A 17,684-nucleotide genomic window follows, 5' to 3' on the forward strand; every position below is an offset into this window, starting at 1 on the left:
GACCACAACTCCCATTCCCTGTCCCCCTGTGCCAGTTGGGGGAAGGAGGTAGAGGAATTTGGAGTGAAGCTGAGCCCAGGAAGAAGAGAGGGGTGGGGGGAAGGTGTTTTAAGATTTAGTATTATTTTCTCATTATCTTACTCTGATTTGATTGATAATAAATTAAATTAATTTTTCCCATGCTGAGTCTGTTTTGCCCATGATGGTAACTGGTGAGTGATCTCCCTGTCCTTATCTTGACCCATGAGCTTTTAGTTGTATTTTCTCTCCCCTGTCCAGCTGAGGAAGGCAGTGACAGAGTGGCTTTGGTGGTCACCTGGCATCCAGCCAAGGTCAACCAACCACGTACTAAGTTTTGATATAGCTGGCAATGAAGCATGCAAATGTGCTACCAACTGCCAAAAGAAATAAAATAGAGAGGGTTTTTGTTATATTTATGTTGGCTATTTGTATATAATTAGAAGAATTTCTTACTTCGAAACAGGATTGTTTTATTAATGAATGCTTTCATTTATGTATGGTCAGAATCCAGTGAGGCCCTTGATGATGCACCTTTTCAGAGGTGTTAGGGGTTGGTCCCTTATCTGAAGAAATATTTCTCTTAATATTTGAGTTCTTGACTACAAAGGCCATCTGCTTTTATACTTACGCTATATTCCACTTTGTAAAGGAAAAAGAGTGGTAGAATAGCACCCAAAATTTCATAAAGCTCTCCAGGATTCAGTATTTGGCAAATGTTTATAGTGAAGTTTAGGGTTTTCTTGCATTAAACATGATAAAAACATTCACAATTAATATCTACATAGATTTTCTTTTCTACATTCTTGAATAACCATCTGATCTAGTCTGGAAAAGAATGGTTGAGACCAGGGAAATTAAAAGACAATTTAGATAATAAAAATCTGTCCAGCATAGTTTATCAGATAGTAAAGCAGAATGACCTGGTAATATAATATTTCACTATATTTTTTATTAATTCTATATTAAGCCAATTAAGTTGTCTAACATTTCTACTTAATGAAGAAAGCAGTGAAATTTATTGCTTGCAGTTGTTGGTTATATGATACTATCTTTAAGAAGAAATTGATGGCTGCACAATGCTTATCCCAAAATAGCTGGTTAGACTGTAACCCCAGAGTTTGTTCTGCAGGTTGCAGGGCATGGCTGGTTGCTTGGACTTAGGATGTCAGTGTAGTGTAATTCAACTATGTTAGTGCAGTGGTTCACTACTACAGCTGCATACTATATAATTAATCTCTTACATTCTTTCCAAGATTATCAGTGTATCATCATACTCTGTATGTCTTAATTACTGCTATGGTTTGGGCCAGACTGGCCACTCAGGCAGAATCAGAGATGCTCTGCCCTACCTCTCTCTGAGCGGAGTCGGGGAGAGAGAAAGAGACTTATGAGTTTAGAAGGAACTAAACTACTTTAATGAAATATTAATAATAAAATAAAAAGAAAATAATGAAATAGATACAAAACTGTATCAAGCTCCCAGGATGATGATCACATCACTGGCTGCCACTTGTGAAGTCCCAGACTGGACTCAGTGATGGATGGGAACTGCATTCCAGATCTGGATTCTGGAATGCATGGATTGGGATCAAAGGCAGAGGAACAGACAGAGTCCTCCTTGGATGCCAGCCATTGAAGAAAGAGTGCTGACCCTTTGATCCCTCAGCTTTTATACTGAGCATGAGGCAGATGGGATGGAATACCCTGTTGGTCACTTTTGGGTCACCTGTCCTGTCTGCTGCTCCCTGCAGGTGGGACCCTTCTACGCTTTTCCTCTTCCGACCCTCCAACAGGGCATATAACAAAGTTGGTTGGCCTTGGGTGTTATAGCAATAAGTATAAGCAAGAGCCTCTCTGCATACCATGGCTGGGCATCAGCTATAAACATAGGTCTTACCACTCTGAGAGAGAACAGTTTCTGCACAGTATACTGTTAATTTCAGTAGTTAGAAGAGGCTTAGCTAAAAAGTTACTGAATAGAAAATTGGTTGTGTTTTATCTCACACCAGGACAATTACAACAAGTATTGTTTCTGTCTTCACAGTTTAAATACAAAGCTGTTTTCAGCTGGGGCTGCCTGAGAAGGATGGAGGAGAAAGTTGCTTTTCAGAGTGGCAGCATCAATAGGTTCTGGGGACACTGAATGGGGAAGCAAAACATTGATGATTACAGATTCAAGGAAAGGTCTGCAACTTCGCATATGCACTTATATGTCGGGTGGGTAGAAACTGCAGTGTACTTGATAGCCCTGTACATTTCCTAATACTGATAAATATGCATTGTCAGTAAGGGATGTACATCTGTCTGTGGGTGGTTCTTTTAGAGATTAGGATACTTTACTTACTTAAGAGCTATTCCCTCTTGTTCCTTTTCTGCAAGGCTGCACTGCTTGCTTAAAATTTATTTGCATTTTTAGGGTAAGTAATGTGTGCTGATGCTTGTACCAGAAATCAGTTATACATACATTTTTTAGGTTTTGGTATTTGATGTTAACTTTCCACATGCATGTCACTGGGGCCAGCCATTTCTGCTAGTGAGTTGCATATCCTGGATATGTCCAGGAGACATGTTTCACATGAGGGAAATTCCAGCAAGAAAACAGTGTTGCACCCAGTTCAGTCCAATTCAGTACCGATTTTAGTAAAATAAGTCATTTATATAGAAAACAGATCTTACTTTAAGAGGTTGGGTACCAGTTTGATAAAACTTTTACAGAAATCTTGGCTACAAAATATATATTTGGATAATAAAACTAAAATGTGCATTGGCACTACACAATATTTTAATATAAATAATATATTCTTATTTTATATAAATAATATCGTCTTATTTTACAAGAATAAATCGGTTTAAAAAAAGCTGACAACTTTGCTATAAGTAGGAATTTGGGGTTGGACATGTTGAGAAGGTTCTTTGTTGAGTCTTGGATCTGTTGTTGACTAGAAATAATGTTGGCTAGGATTCAGTTTACAGATCAAGACATCTAAACTTTGGTATATGAATAGGAACTTAGATACTTAATCACATGGTAGATTGTAAAGCCATTTTAGATACTCTAAGGTATCTCAGAAATCTTTGTGAAGCTGAGACATATGACACAGGGCCTGTGTTTCTGGAGTGGTGGCTGGAGGCCAGACAGGATACCCGTGTGGCATCTCAAATGTGTTGCAGCACTGTCCCCTAGATGCCTATACTTCAAAATGTGCTAAATCAGAGTAGTTAGGCTTAATTGATTTTTATTGCCTCAGTTTTCTTTACTATAATGGATGGGAGGTTAGATACCTTAGATCTTCTGTAGACACCTCAGTTTATGTGTCTGAATCTGGGAGCTGAATCTTACCCTTATCAGGCTGCCCAGGGAAGTTGTGGAATCGCCATGCCTGGAGGTATTTAAAAGACATGGTGCTTAGAGACATGGTTTAGTACTGGTCTTGGCAGTGTTACGTTGATGGTTGAACTAGATGTTCTTAAAGGTCTCTTCCACCTAGACAATTCTATGATTCTATGATTGGTAACGTTAGTTATGTGGAACAAAACTGTTAGAAATGTTGGCTTGTTCTTGTAACATCTGAATGCTTATAGCTATAACCACGACAGGATAGTTATCTAGATTGTACCTGCTTGACTAGTGCTTTTTATTACAGCTAAATGTAAACCATTATCTGAAAGCTCAAGGGAACACAGAAATTCAGGGAATTGTCTGTAAGAGGTTCATTTTGAGGTGACGGCAAAAGAAGCATTTATCGTCCCTGGAGGCTGAAGAGCACTGGATAGAAAGTAGGATTATTTGTATAAGAAATGTCAGTGAAGACATTACCAGAACATACAGGTCTTCTGTTGCCATCTGTTGATTTCTGTTCTGCTAAGCATATACATAGTTTCATTCACATGAGCAAGTACATTAATCTGAATAGGAAGGTCTTGCTTATGTACAAATAAGAATGTATAAAAGTCCTTTAAAACCCACACTGGATAAACTTAAGGAAAAGCTAGATGACTTTTATTTGTTCCACTCATTTACTTCTTGCTGTGTTTGATTTCTTGCTTTAAGTGTTAAAAATAAGGCATCGATTCCCTGGAATGCTCAATGAACTTTTAACAGATACAAAGGCATGTTTTGATTTCATATTTAAGATTTTACAACTCTACTGCATTATGTGATAGGCAAAATCCTTATAGCTTAAAAAAGTGAGAGTTATCTGAAATAAAGATATTTAAATAGACATGTCTGCATTTATTCTAGGTGTCTAACCTCCCATATGGTCTAAGGGATTAATGGCAAGCACCTAATTGCTGGTCAGTTGAATTTCTGAGAACAGATCTAACCAGTAAAGTCAACAGCACAGTAAATGTGAGTGAACTGTAGATGTATCTGTGTAGATCCCTAAATTTAGACACAGAACTCAAAGTGACTCCCACCACAAAATGTAAATTTGAATAGTTACATCTTACTATGGCCAGAACTGTGTTTTTCTGATAATGTTGGGATGGATCTACATCCTAAAACAAACCACTTATGGAACAAGGAGGACAAAGAGGGTTGCTTAGCTTAAACAACCCATTACAAAGTCTGACATCTCTTTGCTTACCAGTGTGTAACGTAATCATAAGACAGTCTAAACTCTTGAGCAGTTAATAAACTTTATATGTAATGCTCTTGTATTGAAGAGGAAAGTGTGTAATAATATCTCATTTTCTATCTGAGAAGAGAAAGACCAGTTAGTTGCTTTTTAATTTAGCTCATTAGGAAGCAGGTAAAAAGAGTCAAAATGGGCATATAGTCTGAAATAGTTGTTTACATTACTTTATAGTCCAAAAAAGAGAAAGGGGTACCTCCTAGGGTCCCACTCAGTCTTTCTCTATAGTCTGTGGAGGGTGCCCAGAGGAATAATTTTGAGTAGACACATAACTTTCAGACACAGTGAAACAGTATGCTACCCATGGATAATCTGATAAGTAAGCTGACATCTGTCACTGATGTCAGCACGTTTCAGTGCCCTCAGCTCTCAGGTCAAATCTTTGTAGTTTATCAGGCTGGCCAGGCTTCTGTCACCACATGAATGCAATAGGGAGAATCCTCCCAAGCTGATGATGCTAGTACAGTTGTAGGCGTGGAAGGAGCTGTTCCAATGCAATCATCTTTCAGCCTGAGGACCACATGGGTGAGAGCAGCTGTGGGTCAAGGAAAAACACCTACCCAGGATGAAACCGGGTGGGAAGGAAAACATAGATGTCAGACATCTGTGTGTCTGCAACTGCAAGCCAAGTAGGCACTTAGTAGCTTGCTCATCAGAGGAAAGATTCACTTATTTTTGAGTTGCCATAATTAGGAAGATGCTTAAAAATACAATTTTAAGATATAATCATCTGTGTGGAAAGTTGTTTTTTTTTTTTTAATTGTCCACTAAACAAACTTCAAAGTTGTACCTTCTTTGCAGTACTTCTGCAAAAATGTGCCTGCTACCATTTGTTTCTGCTGATGTCCTTTTGTGTTGCATTGTCCTAGGCTGCTTCTTCAGATTTCATTTATACCATTGTAGTGCTAGAAGTGAAGACTATAGTATTGAGATTGGCCTCTGCCTTCCTCTAAGCAACTCTGTGTTACAGAATTTAAAATATTTATTTGTGTTAATTATTTATCATGCTAGTGAAGAGAAATGTGTTGCTTAGTCCTGTCAGAAGCCCAGAATACAGTAGTTGGTAATCTGTTTAGTATCTGAAAGGCAACAATAAAATCTGTTAAGCATATCAGGTTTATCAAATCCCCTCAGGATTTCAGGGCTTACTAACCTGTATTTGGATAAGTACTTATTTTAGACAGATGGAATTTTTGGCAGTCACTGAAATTCCTCTTCTACCTCCATGGAAATCTTGACTGACTCTCAAATAATATCTGATTTTGCAAATATAAATATTGCATATTGGAGACTGCATACTTGGAGACTGTACTTTACTTATAAAATTATTAGAGTTAGAGACCTTTTATTTGGCATTTCATTTGGAATCATTCTGGTTAGAAATAGATGTCACATGTCAGCTGATATTACGGTTGCCCAAATTCCCTTCATAAATAGAGATTCCACGTTAGTTATTCCGCTGATAGCATCTTTATTAGAGTTATACCAGTACTGACTCACAGCATCTACTGTACAAGTGAATTAATTTAAGTAGAATTTCAGATATGGTCTAGTAAAACTTAGTGACTTCTTTATTAAAAAAAAAAAAAATCACTATAATGCATTAAATGTTAATTCCTGTGACTATAAATTATGTATCTAAATGTACAGCTGCATGTTGATGCATCTGTAGAAGAAAGACAATATTCACAAAGGCAGAAATTAACAAGATTAATTTTGTTACCATGATTCATGCAGGGCATTAGAGATCTAAAGTTGCCTACAACCAGTGTTTTTAATCTATAGTATAGGTAAACTCTGTTGAAAATTGATATCTGTCGTAAGAACATGCTCAACAAATCTGAAAGTGATGTTGCAAACTGCTGTTGTCTCTTTCCAGAATGGCTCCCACAGCCAGAGCTTTCCTAAGTAGGCATCTTTGAGGGTCAATACATCCCAAGGGAGTTTTAAACTATTAGGAATGCCTCAGAAATAGCCAGGGAGAAAAACCCGCTGAATATTTGTTCAGCTTTTTTGGCTCTATGGTTTAAGCTGTGGTTCATGCTGATGTTTGATCTCGTCTTCTAGCTGCAACCCAGATTGCTGAGACAGGTCTCACTGCACTGGTGTGATGTTCTTGCTAGGGGATCACGTTGGGGGAGACACAGATCACAACCAATATTTTTTAGTATGTCTTTTATTAATTGTTACTAACAGAATCAAGCTGTTACTGTTAATAGCAGATAACTACGCCCACTGAGCCTGCTTGCAGTTCACTGGCGTACACGCTCATTGTAGGCCTCAGGAGGGAGCAGCAGCAGGGAGGGCAGCCCCAGCCCCAGCAGAGGCTTGGACTGACGCACTAGTGGGCTTGAGATGGATGTTCAGAAAGTCCCTCAGGGTCTCTCAGGGTAGTGAGTACTGGGGACCTCATGCAGAGCTGGTGACTCTGGTTGTGCTGAGTTTATTGGTTCTCACAGTCAGCAGCATCGCCAAACTCCGGAGCTCTGCAGGTCTTGGGAGAATTCACACGTTGCCTCTCAGCAGGCACAGCTTAGTTTTTTGTTCAGGAAACTATTTCTTCATCCACAGACACAGGGACCTACAGAGCACATCCACACCAGCTCACACCTGCTGAACTGCAGAATTGTTACTCTCACGTGAAAAATGAGAAGCTAGGCATCTTTGCAGATCTTACTCTAACACAACTTTCCCTGAGCAGCTTAATCATTTTAGCTGCAGGTGCTGCAAGACGTACAGGTCTGTGAGTTTGGGAGGTGGGGTATTGAGTGTTTCTGTCCCCTTATATGTTGCAGTTTGTAAATGATTTTGTGGCTTTAAAATTACATGAAATCTGCTTTTAAGACAACCAGTTCTGATAGAAAGCATACAAATGCAGCTCTAGCAATTTTTTGGTTGCTTTGAGATTATGAAGTCCTATAATTACATGAAGGATTCAGAGTAAGATGATTTTTAATGGGACACGTGGGTTGAGGAGTCAAAAGGACAATCCAAGCTTGATGTAGTAGCCCACATATGGGCAACTAGTGCCCCTTGAGATACAGAGGAGTATTATGCCTGGCTTTCATCTGTTGCTGTGCAAGTCTCCTATGCTGTTGATTCATAGTTGATATCACTGCCATAATAAGCTATGTCATGTTGATTTCTCCAGTAACTTCGAGCCTCCCAGTTGACAGTAGGTGCTTAGGTGTGCAAATCTGAATTTGGTCTATAGTCAGTATAGTCATTGGAGGAATTTGGATTACTGACTGAAAGGTATCTATTCTAGGGTGAGCTGGATCTTTCTTTAGGCTTTTTATTTTAATCAATAACTATATCTCCTATAATTATCATGGGAGGATAGGTACAGAGATTGCATGTGAACACCTACATTTAGCGTCTAGCTAGACTCAGTCCCATCCTACCTTATACCAGAGCATACAATATATTTTTATATATTGTTATCTCAGTGACTTGTTTTACTCTTCAGCTTGTTACTGTCTGCTGTTTGTGTAATACAACCTTCACAAACTTAAGGTGAGGAGAGAGATTATGCAATGCAAAAAGATTTTACTGTGCATATGTATAATAAAACAAATATATACAAAAAGTTTCTTAAAATAGGCTTATTGGTTACTTTCAGATAATTGTTTACAGTAGGTTAAAGGAAGGTCGCTAAAATAAGAATGCTGTGATGTGTCATTTCTAATGTGCTGGTCTGAATCATGCTTGTGTGCGATCACCATATCAGCTCACTGCAAGGCTGCCAAGCTGCCCACACGTTCCCATGCTGAATTTGCCAAGAGATGTCTGATCTCCTTCTGGCCATCTGCATTTGTTTTGAGTCATAAGTCCCTGGGCGTGTTTATTAGCTACTGTACTTATTCATGCTTTATTTGTTGGAAGCTAGTTTTGAGTTTTGTTTCACTTTTCCCTGTTGACTCGACTTTTTAAGTTTGCCTTTGAAAATCCTATATACTTAAAACTGGGCTGTGGATGTACTTCAGGTCTCTCGGCTTTCCTGAAAACTACAAAAAAAGGTGTGCGTTCAACATGCTGCAGCAGATCTATCACGACTCTAGGAAAACAACTTTGAAATTATAAATGCCAAATGTCAGGTTCTTCAACTTAAATACTTGTATAGTTCTTCAACTTAAATACTTGTTTAAAAATCTGTGTTTAAAAAATGTGCGTAAAACAAAACTTGCGCCTTTTGGCATTTTATAGCTGAAACTAGGACAGTTCCTTCTTTTCTTGTACGGCCAGTGCTGTGTCCATCAACTATAGTATTATTTTTTTATTTACCTTCAGTGTATCTTGTAGTCGCACAAGCCCCGATGTGTGCCTGTGCACAAGGGCTTATCAAAAGGAGCAAAGTGTTTTATCTGAACTGGGTTCTGCTGTTTACACTTCACCAGTCCTCCTTTTCTGGCTTTTTCCTTCCTTTTCCCAGCCAGGGAAACTGCCTGTACGTGGCTGGTTTTTCAAACTCCAGTGCAGGTACTTAGTAGCAGGATTCACTGCTATTTTAGGGGATCTCAGCTAACTGGTGTGCTGGGTACTGTGTAAAGACAACAAAACCACAGTCACTCTGCCAAAGAAGTTAATGGGTCATTAATCACTGCTTTGTATACTGATTTTTAAACCTTAATCCAAAATGCATAATCCAGAGCTAACCAATGTGCCTTCCTAAATCCCCCAAATGGGGATCTGAGCAAAGTTTTTGCGGAAAATAACTGTACTTTTTTGAAAGATGACAATTCTGTCTCACCAGTGGCTTTTCTACTTGCAGTCTAATAATACCATAGATAATGTTTACCTTATGAGTTATTACTGATCTCCTTTGCTTCTAAATATTCATTGTGCTTTTTTCTGTGTGGGCTGCCAGAGGGTTGCAATAGAAATTTTGTATTTTGATGTTCAGTTTTCATTTCTTAACTCAATGCTACACATCTTCAAACCCTGGTAACTTTCTGCTGGTGATCATATCCTTTCCTGTTACCAGCTTGTAATTGTATTTGTCATCTTTCTCCCTTGTCTTCATTTGAAAGGATTAGTTCTTTCCCTAAAATGTTAATAAACCTGATTTTTCATTAATTAAAGTTGGATTCTGCTATTCAAGCCCTTCTTTTGCATGTAGTGTTTACGACAAATCATTCCTAAGAAGAAACGTGGAGCTCTAAGTTAATATAAATTGACAGGTTACAGGGCTTTTTTTTCCTCAGGTCCAAAAGATGACCCCTGATGACAGAAAACTGTGTGTGAATTTGCACCATTAAAAAAATTACTCCCTCTCCTTACCTACAGGGACACTTTGTAGTACCAGTTTGGCCTAAAGTGCTGGTTGCAGAAGAGATGTTCATCCAGATAGCTGCATTAGTTGCCTGTGCTTGTAATATTTTTTTGGCAGTCATGACAAGAATGGGTAGAGAAACTAGCACTAACATCTTTAGCCATATGAAGTGCTCCAACCCCAATGCCTTGCCATGAACCACATTTGTTTTCAGCAGAATGAACTTATTACGCAGCGTGTGCTTAGATTAGTTATTCTAACTATTTCCTGGGGTTTGTGCCTTGAAATAAGTGCTGGACATGAAGTATTTAAAGTACTTATCTGGTTTCCCTGCAGTCATGTTCAGATAATAAAAATGCAAAATGGAGGGGAAACGCCTGTAAAACTTTATTTTTGCCTGTTTGTAAGTTGATTTTTTTAAAATACAAATTATAGAAAATACCTCAAAGGGATTTGCAGATCATTAAACTCTTAAATGTAGCTTAAAACAGTTGAAAATTCATGCGTGCTGTATTTCTATAAAGATTTTGTAAAAATTTCTTTGACTGTAAAATTTTGCAGGGTTGGTTTTTTTTTGTTTGTTTGTTTGTTTTTTTGTTGTTGTTGTTGTTGTTTTTTGGTTTTTTAAGTATTCTGATCTTAAAGGGTCTTATGTTATTTTAGGTGTCTGAAACGGTTTTCATGTAGCTTATACCTAGCAGGTCTATACACACATTTTGCTGCTTCCTCAGCCTAAGTAGTTTTCCTTAAAATAAAGCAAAAGAGAATTGTTTTATTAATTTTGACTTGGATTCCTCCTTAACAGTACTAGAGTAGTATAAGAAGCCAAAATTACTGAAGGCAAAAGCTTGATCAGCAAAAAATTTGCTTGCAAACAGTTACACATATCAATGATCATGTTTTCCTAAGGACTGCGTCTAGTTCTTCAGTTGAATTTCTCCTGGAGACAATCTTGTCCATAAAATGGTGTGAGCAGTATGGGATGGTGTGTAACTGGCGACTAATAGTGATGACAGTGATTTTTCATCTGGGACATCTTGGGGAAAAAACTCTTCTCCAGTAACTGGAGAATGGTTTTGGTCTTTAAGCCAAAAACATTCATCTTGTTTGCATTTCTTTTTTTTTTTTTTAAGAATATGGAATTGCAGGGTTCTGTAAGTCCATTTGTTCAAAGAACTGATTCAGATCTTGGGCAGACTTGTATTTCAGGCAGCTGTGGGATTTTCTCAGAGCTTTGTCTGGCAGAGAGCTTCCCGGCCTCTTTTACTCTGCTCGGGGTTACCAACTGCTGCGGGGGAAGGCTGCAAGAGGTGGCATCGAGCCAGCTGTCCTCCTTCCAGCCATGGCAGCTGATGTTGTGCATATCTGAGTCCCTCAGATTTGGCTGGTTCTTTCACGATAATGTTGAAATTGGTTCACTGCACTTCTATGATTTAGATATACAGGAGGAGATTTTTAATTGAGAGGTTTTTTACATTTTGAAGTACTCTGAGAAAATTATGAACCTGCTTGTCTGTTGTCCCCAAAATACTTTAGAGACTGTGTTTTTTCTCTAGTAGTATCTTAGATCAGCAATCCAGAGATTTCTTTTGTGTAGAATAGATGATACTTCTAGATATACTTCCTTGCTACATCTTTTTACCTTCCTCTTCATTTCTTCCTTCCTCCCTCCACCGATCCAGTCAACTCAAATATACAGGTGGGTACTTGAGTTTGGATGTTGGCATTGATGGTTGTCTCCTGAGCCCCAGGGATGACCTGAAGTCTTACGGGCCTTGATCTTCTCCTACCAGAGGCTGAGGAAAGAGTCACTGAGTCAGAGAACCTTGGATGTGGACATGATTTCCTCTTCTAAGCCAGCATCCTTCTGCATACTGTCAGGCTAATAGCTTTGTGGCATACCTGCAGTGAGGCTGACAGAAGGAAATAAACTTTTTTCTAAATGAGTAGGAGTTTATAAAAATGGAAGTTTTTGCCTACCAGAACAAAAGAGGGCTAGGTCTTGTCGGAAATTGCAGGAGGATCACTGCAATTAATACTGTTTGGAGACGGTTCTGGCTACCCTTTAGTGAAGCTGAATCTCATTAGTGCATAAACAGGATGTACACATTATTTCACTGTGCTCTCTTTTTTCTTGAGAAGTTTATATAAACTTAACAATTAGATGAGCTTCAGATATTCTATCTGAACAAAAACTATGTCAATGCAATGTAATTTGTATTAAGAGATAAGACTTGTCCCTGCCGACTGTGAACAAAGGCTGAGACAGCTCTTGAAATGCTTTGAATGCGCTCTCTGTCTTCACCAGCACTGCTTGAGAATTCAGTTGAAAGCCAGTGCAGAAAGCTATCTGACACAAGATGATGCTGTGCTGTTTATTCCATTTTATGGCTTTGGGGCACTGCAACTGAACAAGAGAATTGACATATGTAATTGCACTAAAACAACCTTGTAGTTGAGGGGTTTTTGGGGAAAAGAGAGAGGCTGGGAAGAGGACGTATAGTTAAGAGCTGGGTTGATAAACTGATAGAGATTAAATAGTGAAAGAATACTGAGCAATGTGCAGTAATAGCAATCACTGCTACAATTAAAAAACGTCAGGACATTACAAACGGAGAGATGAATCCAGAATTAAATCTATTTGCAATGGGTTGCACTTCTAGAAAATTAAAGTGAAAAAAACAAACTCAGAGAGCTTTCTGTAAAACTGAGAATATGAGACGGCATTTGTGTCAAAGGAGCAATAAAAAACCCCAACTAAACAGTTCCACCAGAAAGTTTGTGAGAAAGGAAGGTAATGAGGTGGCTGGAGAACAACTTAGTTTTACCAAAACCAGAGCATATAAAGAAGTATATGAAACACAACCCTTGAAGAACTGCAAACTCTTACCTGGGAGGCTTAATAATAACAACTATACTTGTCCTCTCTATGATAGATATGTTTTCTTTTGAAGGCATAAAGCAGTGAATAGATCAAAACAAATTAAGCAAAAGTTAATACTTATGGTTGGAGTCTCTTGCCTTGGTGCTGCTTTTAGCTTGTCATACTGTTGTTCTTCTTGGACAATTTATTTGTAATACAGAGTGCAAAATAAAAATGTCCAAATCTTTTATTATAGTTGGGGTGCACTTAAATGATGGAAGCCTCTCCCATTCAGGTGTGCACAAAATGTGGCTCTCGGGAAGAGAAAGGAACATGTAAACCAAGCTGGACCTAGAGCCCTCTCTGCTGGATGGCTGGGAAACAACACTTCAAACATGGAAAAATAAGAATTCTGATGTAGAAAAGAAAATCTGAGAAACTAGTGCAAGAAATTGAGACATAAACCACAGAAATTACATAAATGGGCTCTTCTTATTATAAGCAATTGAAATAGCATACGTTTATTGCATAAAATGTCCTTCTCTTATTAAATTATCAGGTGATTTTTTTTTTCTTTTGAACATATATAGTATCTGAGGAGAAAAAAGGAACTAACATTCCATCTTAGAAATTTGAAAAATTCCTAATATCTGTGCCAAAAAAGTATGCAAGTAAAGAATTTTAAAACCATGTACAGCATAGGAGGTGTAGATGGGTGCTGTATTTTTGTAGTGATGCCCAAAAGAAGTTAACACTTACTGTAGGAGCTGTAGCAATATGTGGAAAATACGCTATTCCAAGATAAAGTAGTTTTTAAAAAAGGCACTTGGCAAGATGTATCAACTTTTTGTATGTCTGCTTTAAAATAAAATATATTTGCCAGTAAGAGTGGAAACCTTATCATAAAATTCATACCTTATTCTTAAAGTGAGGGCAAACACAGACTGAGTTTTTTCTTTCAGAAAATTTGACTAGCAGAAACAGGGGAAAGGAGAGATGCAGAGAATAATTGGGTTGCCACTTTATTGCCAGCACTGAAAGATAGACTAAAACTATGCAGCTCCCTGAAGTCCAATTGTTTGGAACCGATGCCGAAATGTGTGTGTGAGATCACATGCACAGCTTTTATGTGGGTTTTTTTAAGCCAAAGCAAAGACTGCTGGAGATAAGAGGGATCAACTTTGAATAAACTCATGAGGAGTATTGACTCTCCCTTCTTCCATGGTCTTTCAAAATGTGATAGCAGCTGAAGACACTCATAATATATCTGGCCACAGAAAATTCATGTAGGGACAAGAAAAAACAGAGGTGTGTAAACTTTTGGAAACCTTTGAAGTCTTGTGTGCATGGAAAAGTATAGCAAAACCGTTATTGACCTTTATTAAACTGTGTGTGGGAGAAGTACATTCTAGAAATGTTTGATGTTCTGTAAAGTGTTCATTATGAAATTTTTTTTTTCCTTTTTTTTGGGTTATCATTTCACTTAAGGGTAACAACTTCATTAATGGCATTTTAGTGCAGATAGTGTTGTGGGGTTGCCTTAGGGTTTTCTTTTCTACTTTTTTTCAAGCAACGATAACATAACTGCTTGAAATTTATTTAGATTAAAAATGGTGTAAGAAGTGTAGAGTAGTAGGAGATGGGAAGATTTTTATAACGTATTTTTGTTCTGTAAGAATAAGTTATGTGAAGTGAGTATTTCTGAAATTTAAAAAAAAAAAAAATTAAGCCTGTCCAGGTAATCAAACTAACTGGTATGAATTTATCACATTGTATCACTCACCAGGTGTTGTGCAAAAGGCAGTAACGGCATTGTGTAAAGGACTGTGAATTTCTTCTTTTGAAAAGGGAGGAGTAGTGCAAATGTACACTGAAGGATGCCTTTTGTATTTGTGCTCTTGCTTTACCTGGTTTTTCCCATCATTTGTTGACCCAGCTAGTTCTAATGGTAGCATGAACAAAGAAATTTTAAAAGTATATTTACGGAGGTAGTTGTGAAAGTATCTTGGTAGTGTTTATTTTCCACAGGAGAGAAAATGCAGAAAGATTACATTGCCATTTTTTCCTCTTTCATCTCTCCCAAGGTGTTTTCTCAAATATTTTTTCATAAGAAACAAAGTATTTTGTATTTAATTGTATGATAGGTGTAGGATGTTAGGCAACTGTAATGGCGTGTTTATATATGTGTATATATACACACACATATATATATCTTCTTGGTAGAGTAATAAATGATATCTAACCTCTAGTGCATTAACTTTTGCATACGTTTAAGCTACATAATAAGCATATTGCAAAGACTATAGACATTTTTGGTGTTAAGCTAAGAGGGACCTCAAAGACACTTGCAGATCTGCCGGTGCTGATTCTGGAGTGGAAGCAGTGCGGGCATGATGCTAACGGAGAGCTGTAACAAGTCTGTGGAACCACCAACGAGTGGCTACAGTGTGAAACAAATGGGTAGATTTCATAGATTATACATGGAAGAAACTCCTCAGACATTCCTTTTAATCCCCTAAAAATATCAGAGGTCTGATCCCGTCCGTCAGCCCTGCCTGGCTGTAGTTACCACAGCGAAGTAAAGCTTTGGCAGTCAGAGTGCTTGATACTAGCGTGCTAAACCATGGTCATGTTTCTGCTGTAAAGGCATCCTCTTTCTTTCAATGGCTTGGGTAATTTCTGAAGATGTTTTAGACAGACAGACCTCATTAAAAAGCAGCTATTTGGCAGTCTCTACCAATCCACAAGCTGGGTTGAAGTGTTAAGCATTTTGTCCACTTAATACTAAATACTTTTAAATATCTTTTCTGGATGTAATAAGGAAATCCAGTACGTCTGTACAGATTTTTCTTGCTGTAACTGAATGTGAATTTGAAAAACAAAATAAACGTGAATCCAAGTTTGCACTGAACTCGCTATGGCCATGTGTTTCTATTGACTGACTTCACTAGGTGCTGGACCAAGCTCTTTGACTATAAAATGATAGTGATGACTTTATTGTACCACAGAGTCCTGTTCAAAATTCACATGAGCATCTGAGATAACCGAGATCTTGAAAAATTTCCAGATATTAAAAGCATAATGTTTACATTGAAAATGACCATAATCCATGTTTTGTGTTTAGAAGACAGCCAAACAAATGAGTGAATGAGAATATACTGCTGCTGTCTTCTTTAGCTGTAACTTAATAATTTTGCAGGTAATAGTCTTGCAGTGTCAGAAGACCTTAACTCATTCTGTGCTGGAATGGAATTATTGTACTGTACTGGCCGTTCTCTTATGACTCTAATAAAAACTTTTTCCAAAATCATTGCATAATTGTTAATTCTGTTTAATATTAAATAGTTTTTCTGATGCTGACTTTACCTGTGCTATATTTTGCTGCAGAATTTTCTTAAAAGGAATATATCTTGTATATATGTAAGCATGTTTTTTATTTTTCTTTTTTCAGGGCATGGCTTTTACCTTGGAGGAGAGGCAACAGTTGAATATTCATGGATTATTGCCACCTTGCTTTGTTGGTCAAGATGCTCAGGTTTATAGTATTCTTAAGAATTTTGAAAGGCTGACATCTGACCTAGACAGGTAAAGTATGGCTATGAAACTTTATACTAGTTATCAAACTGAGTCCCATATTTATTTTTTTTTTTATGGCAGTAAGGATGAAATTTTGTGGGTATTTTTTTGAGCTGTGGTGGTTGATGACTGGGAATCATTAAGCTAAATATATACTTTTGCTAGAATGCTTTCTTCAAAAAATCATCTCCTAATTTTAAATTGTAATATTCCAGTGCTGTTCACATGAATTTATTATTTCAATAACCAACTGATATAAAGGTCATCAGAAGCAAATGGATTAATGTCAAACTAGAAGTCAGTAATGTCTTTACATGCATATAGATACAAATATATAACATTTATAAAATATTATAAAATTAGTATGTAAAATAGTGGAGACCCCTGCTTCAACCACTGAGAAAACTTTCTCTGCCCTGTCCCTATCTCCTCCTCAACTCTGCCTCAAAGTAGTCCCTTTGTGATACAGCTGTGGTTTCATATGTTTCACGACGGTTAAGATTTTAAGGCAGTTTCTGTTCACCTGTAAGTTAAAAGTAGGAAGAAAAAAGGCCTTTTATCCCATTATTGTATGTGTTTCTTAACTAGCAAAGAAATTTTGCTCCTACTTCAGGTTATAGGATAAAAGCCCTTGTGTTTCTCAAAACATCACAGATTGAAAGTTACAGGTCTGGCTATGTGAAATTCAAGAGGAGAGTAGCAGTATTTCCAAATCTTAACTCTTTATTTTTTTAGCAAAAAACTGTACATATTTAAATGGCTTTTTGCCAAAATGAAAAATTTCTGCAGGAAAGGAAAAAAGAAATTATCAGTTTTAAATAAGAGTATTAAAAGTTTGAATGTTGTGCCATTTGAACCACAATGAAACACCATATACTGAAGTTTTGATTGCGGTGAAAATAATCAAATTAAAATAACTGTCTGCAAGTATCATGGAAATACTTTGCAGAAAACTTGTTTTATCATGTTGAAAGAAGGAAAAGAAAAATCTGTCTGTTTTGGGGGTAAGGGAGGAAAGGAACATATTTTTTTAAAGTTCACTTAATCCATATATGATAGACACAAATAACACACAAGTATAAATAAATATAAATATGTTTACAAATAAATGTAAATAAAAGGTTTTCCAGAAGCCGTCTGCTTCAGATAATTTTTTTCCAAATCTGTTCCTGTTAAGCTTAATGTCTGTATATAATTAATTAAACAAAAATTCAATATAATTATTTCCCACCTATAAGTCGTCTTTTGCGTTTTCTCATTTCCAAATAAATAGTTGGGTAAGGAAGAAATTTTTTTCCTGCTCCTGTGACCAGAC

At 37.2% G+C, this 17,684-nt stretch overlaps 1 protein-coding gene across 1 annotated transcript in view; it reads left to right on the forward strand.

Annotated features, from left to right (window-relative positions):
• The window catches only part of ME1 (malic enzyme 1), a 191,418-nt gene that overhangs the window by 33,935 nt on the left and 139,799 nt on the right, over positions 1–17,684 (forward strand). The window contains exon 2 of the mRNA XM_082480516.1: positions 16,245–16,378. Coding sequence (XP_082336642.1) covers positions 16,245–16,378 — 134 coding nt within the window. The remainder of the gene's footprint in view (positions 1–16,244; positions 16,379–17,684) is intronic.

This window comes from Vanellus vanellus (genome assembly GCF_965231255.1).
Source record: "Vanellus vanellus genome assembly, chromosome: 3".
Lineage (NCBI taxonomy): Eukaryota > Metazoa > Chordata > Aves > Charadriiformes > Charadriidae > Vanellus > Vanellus vanellus.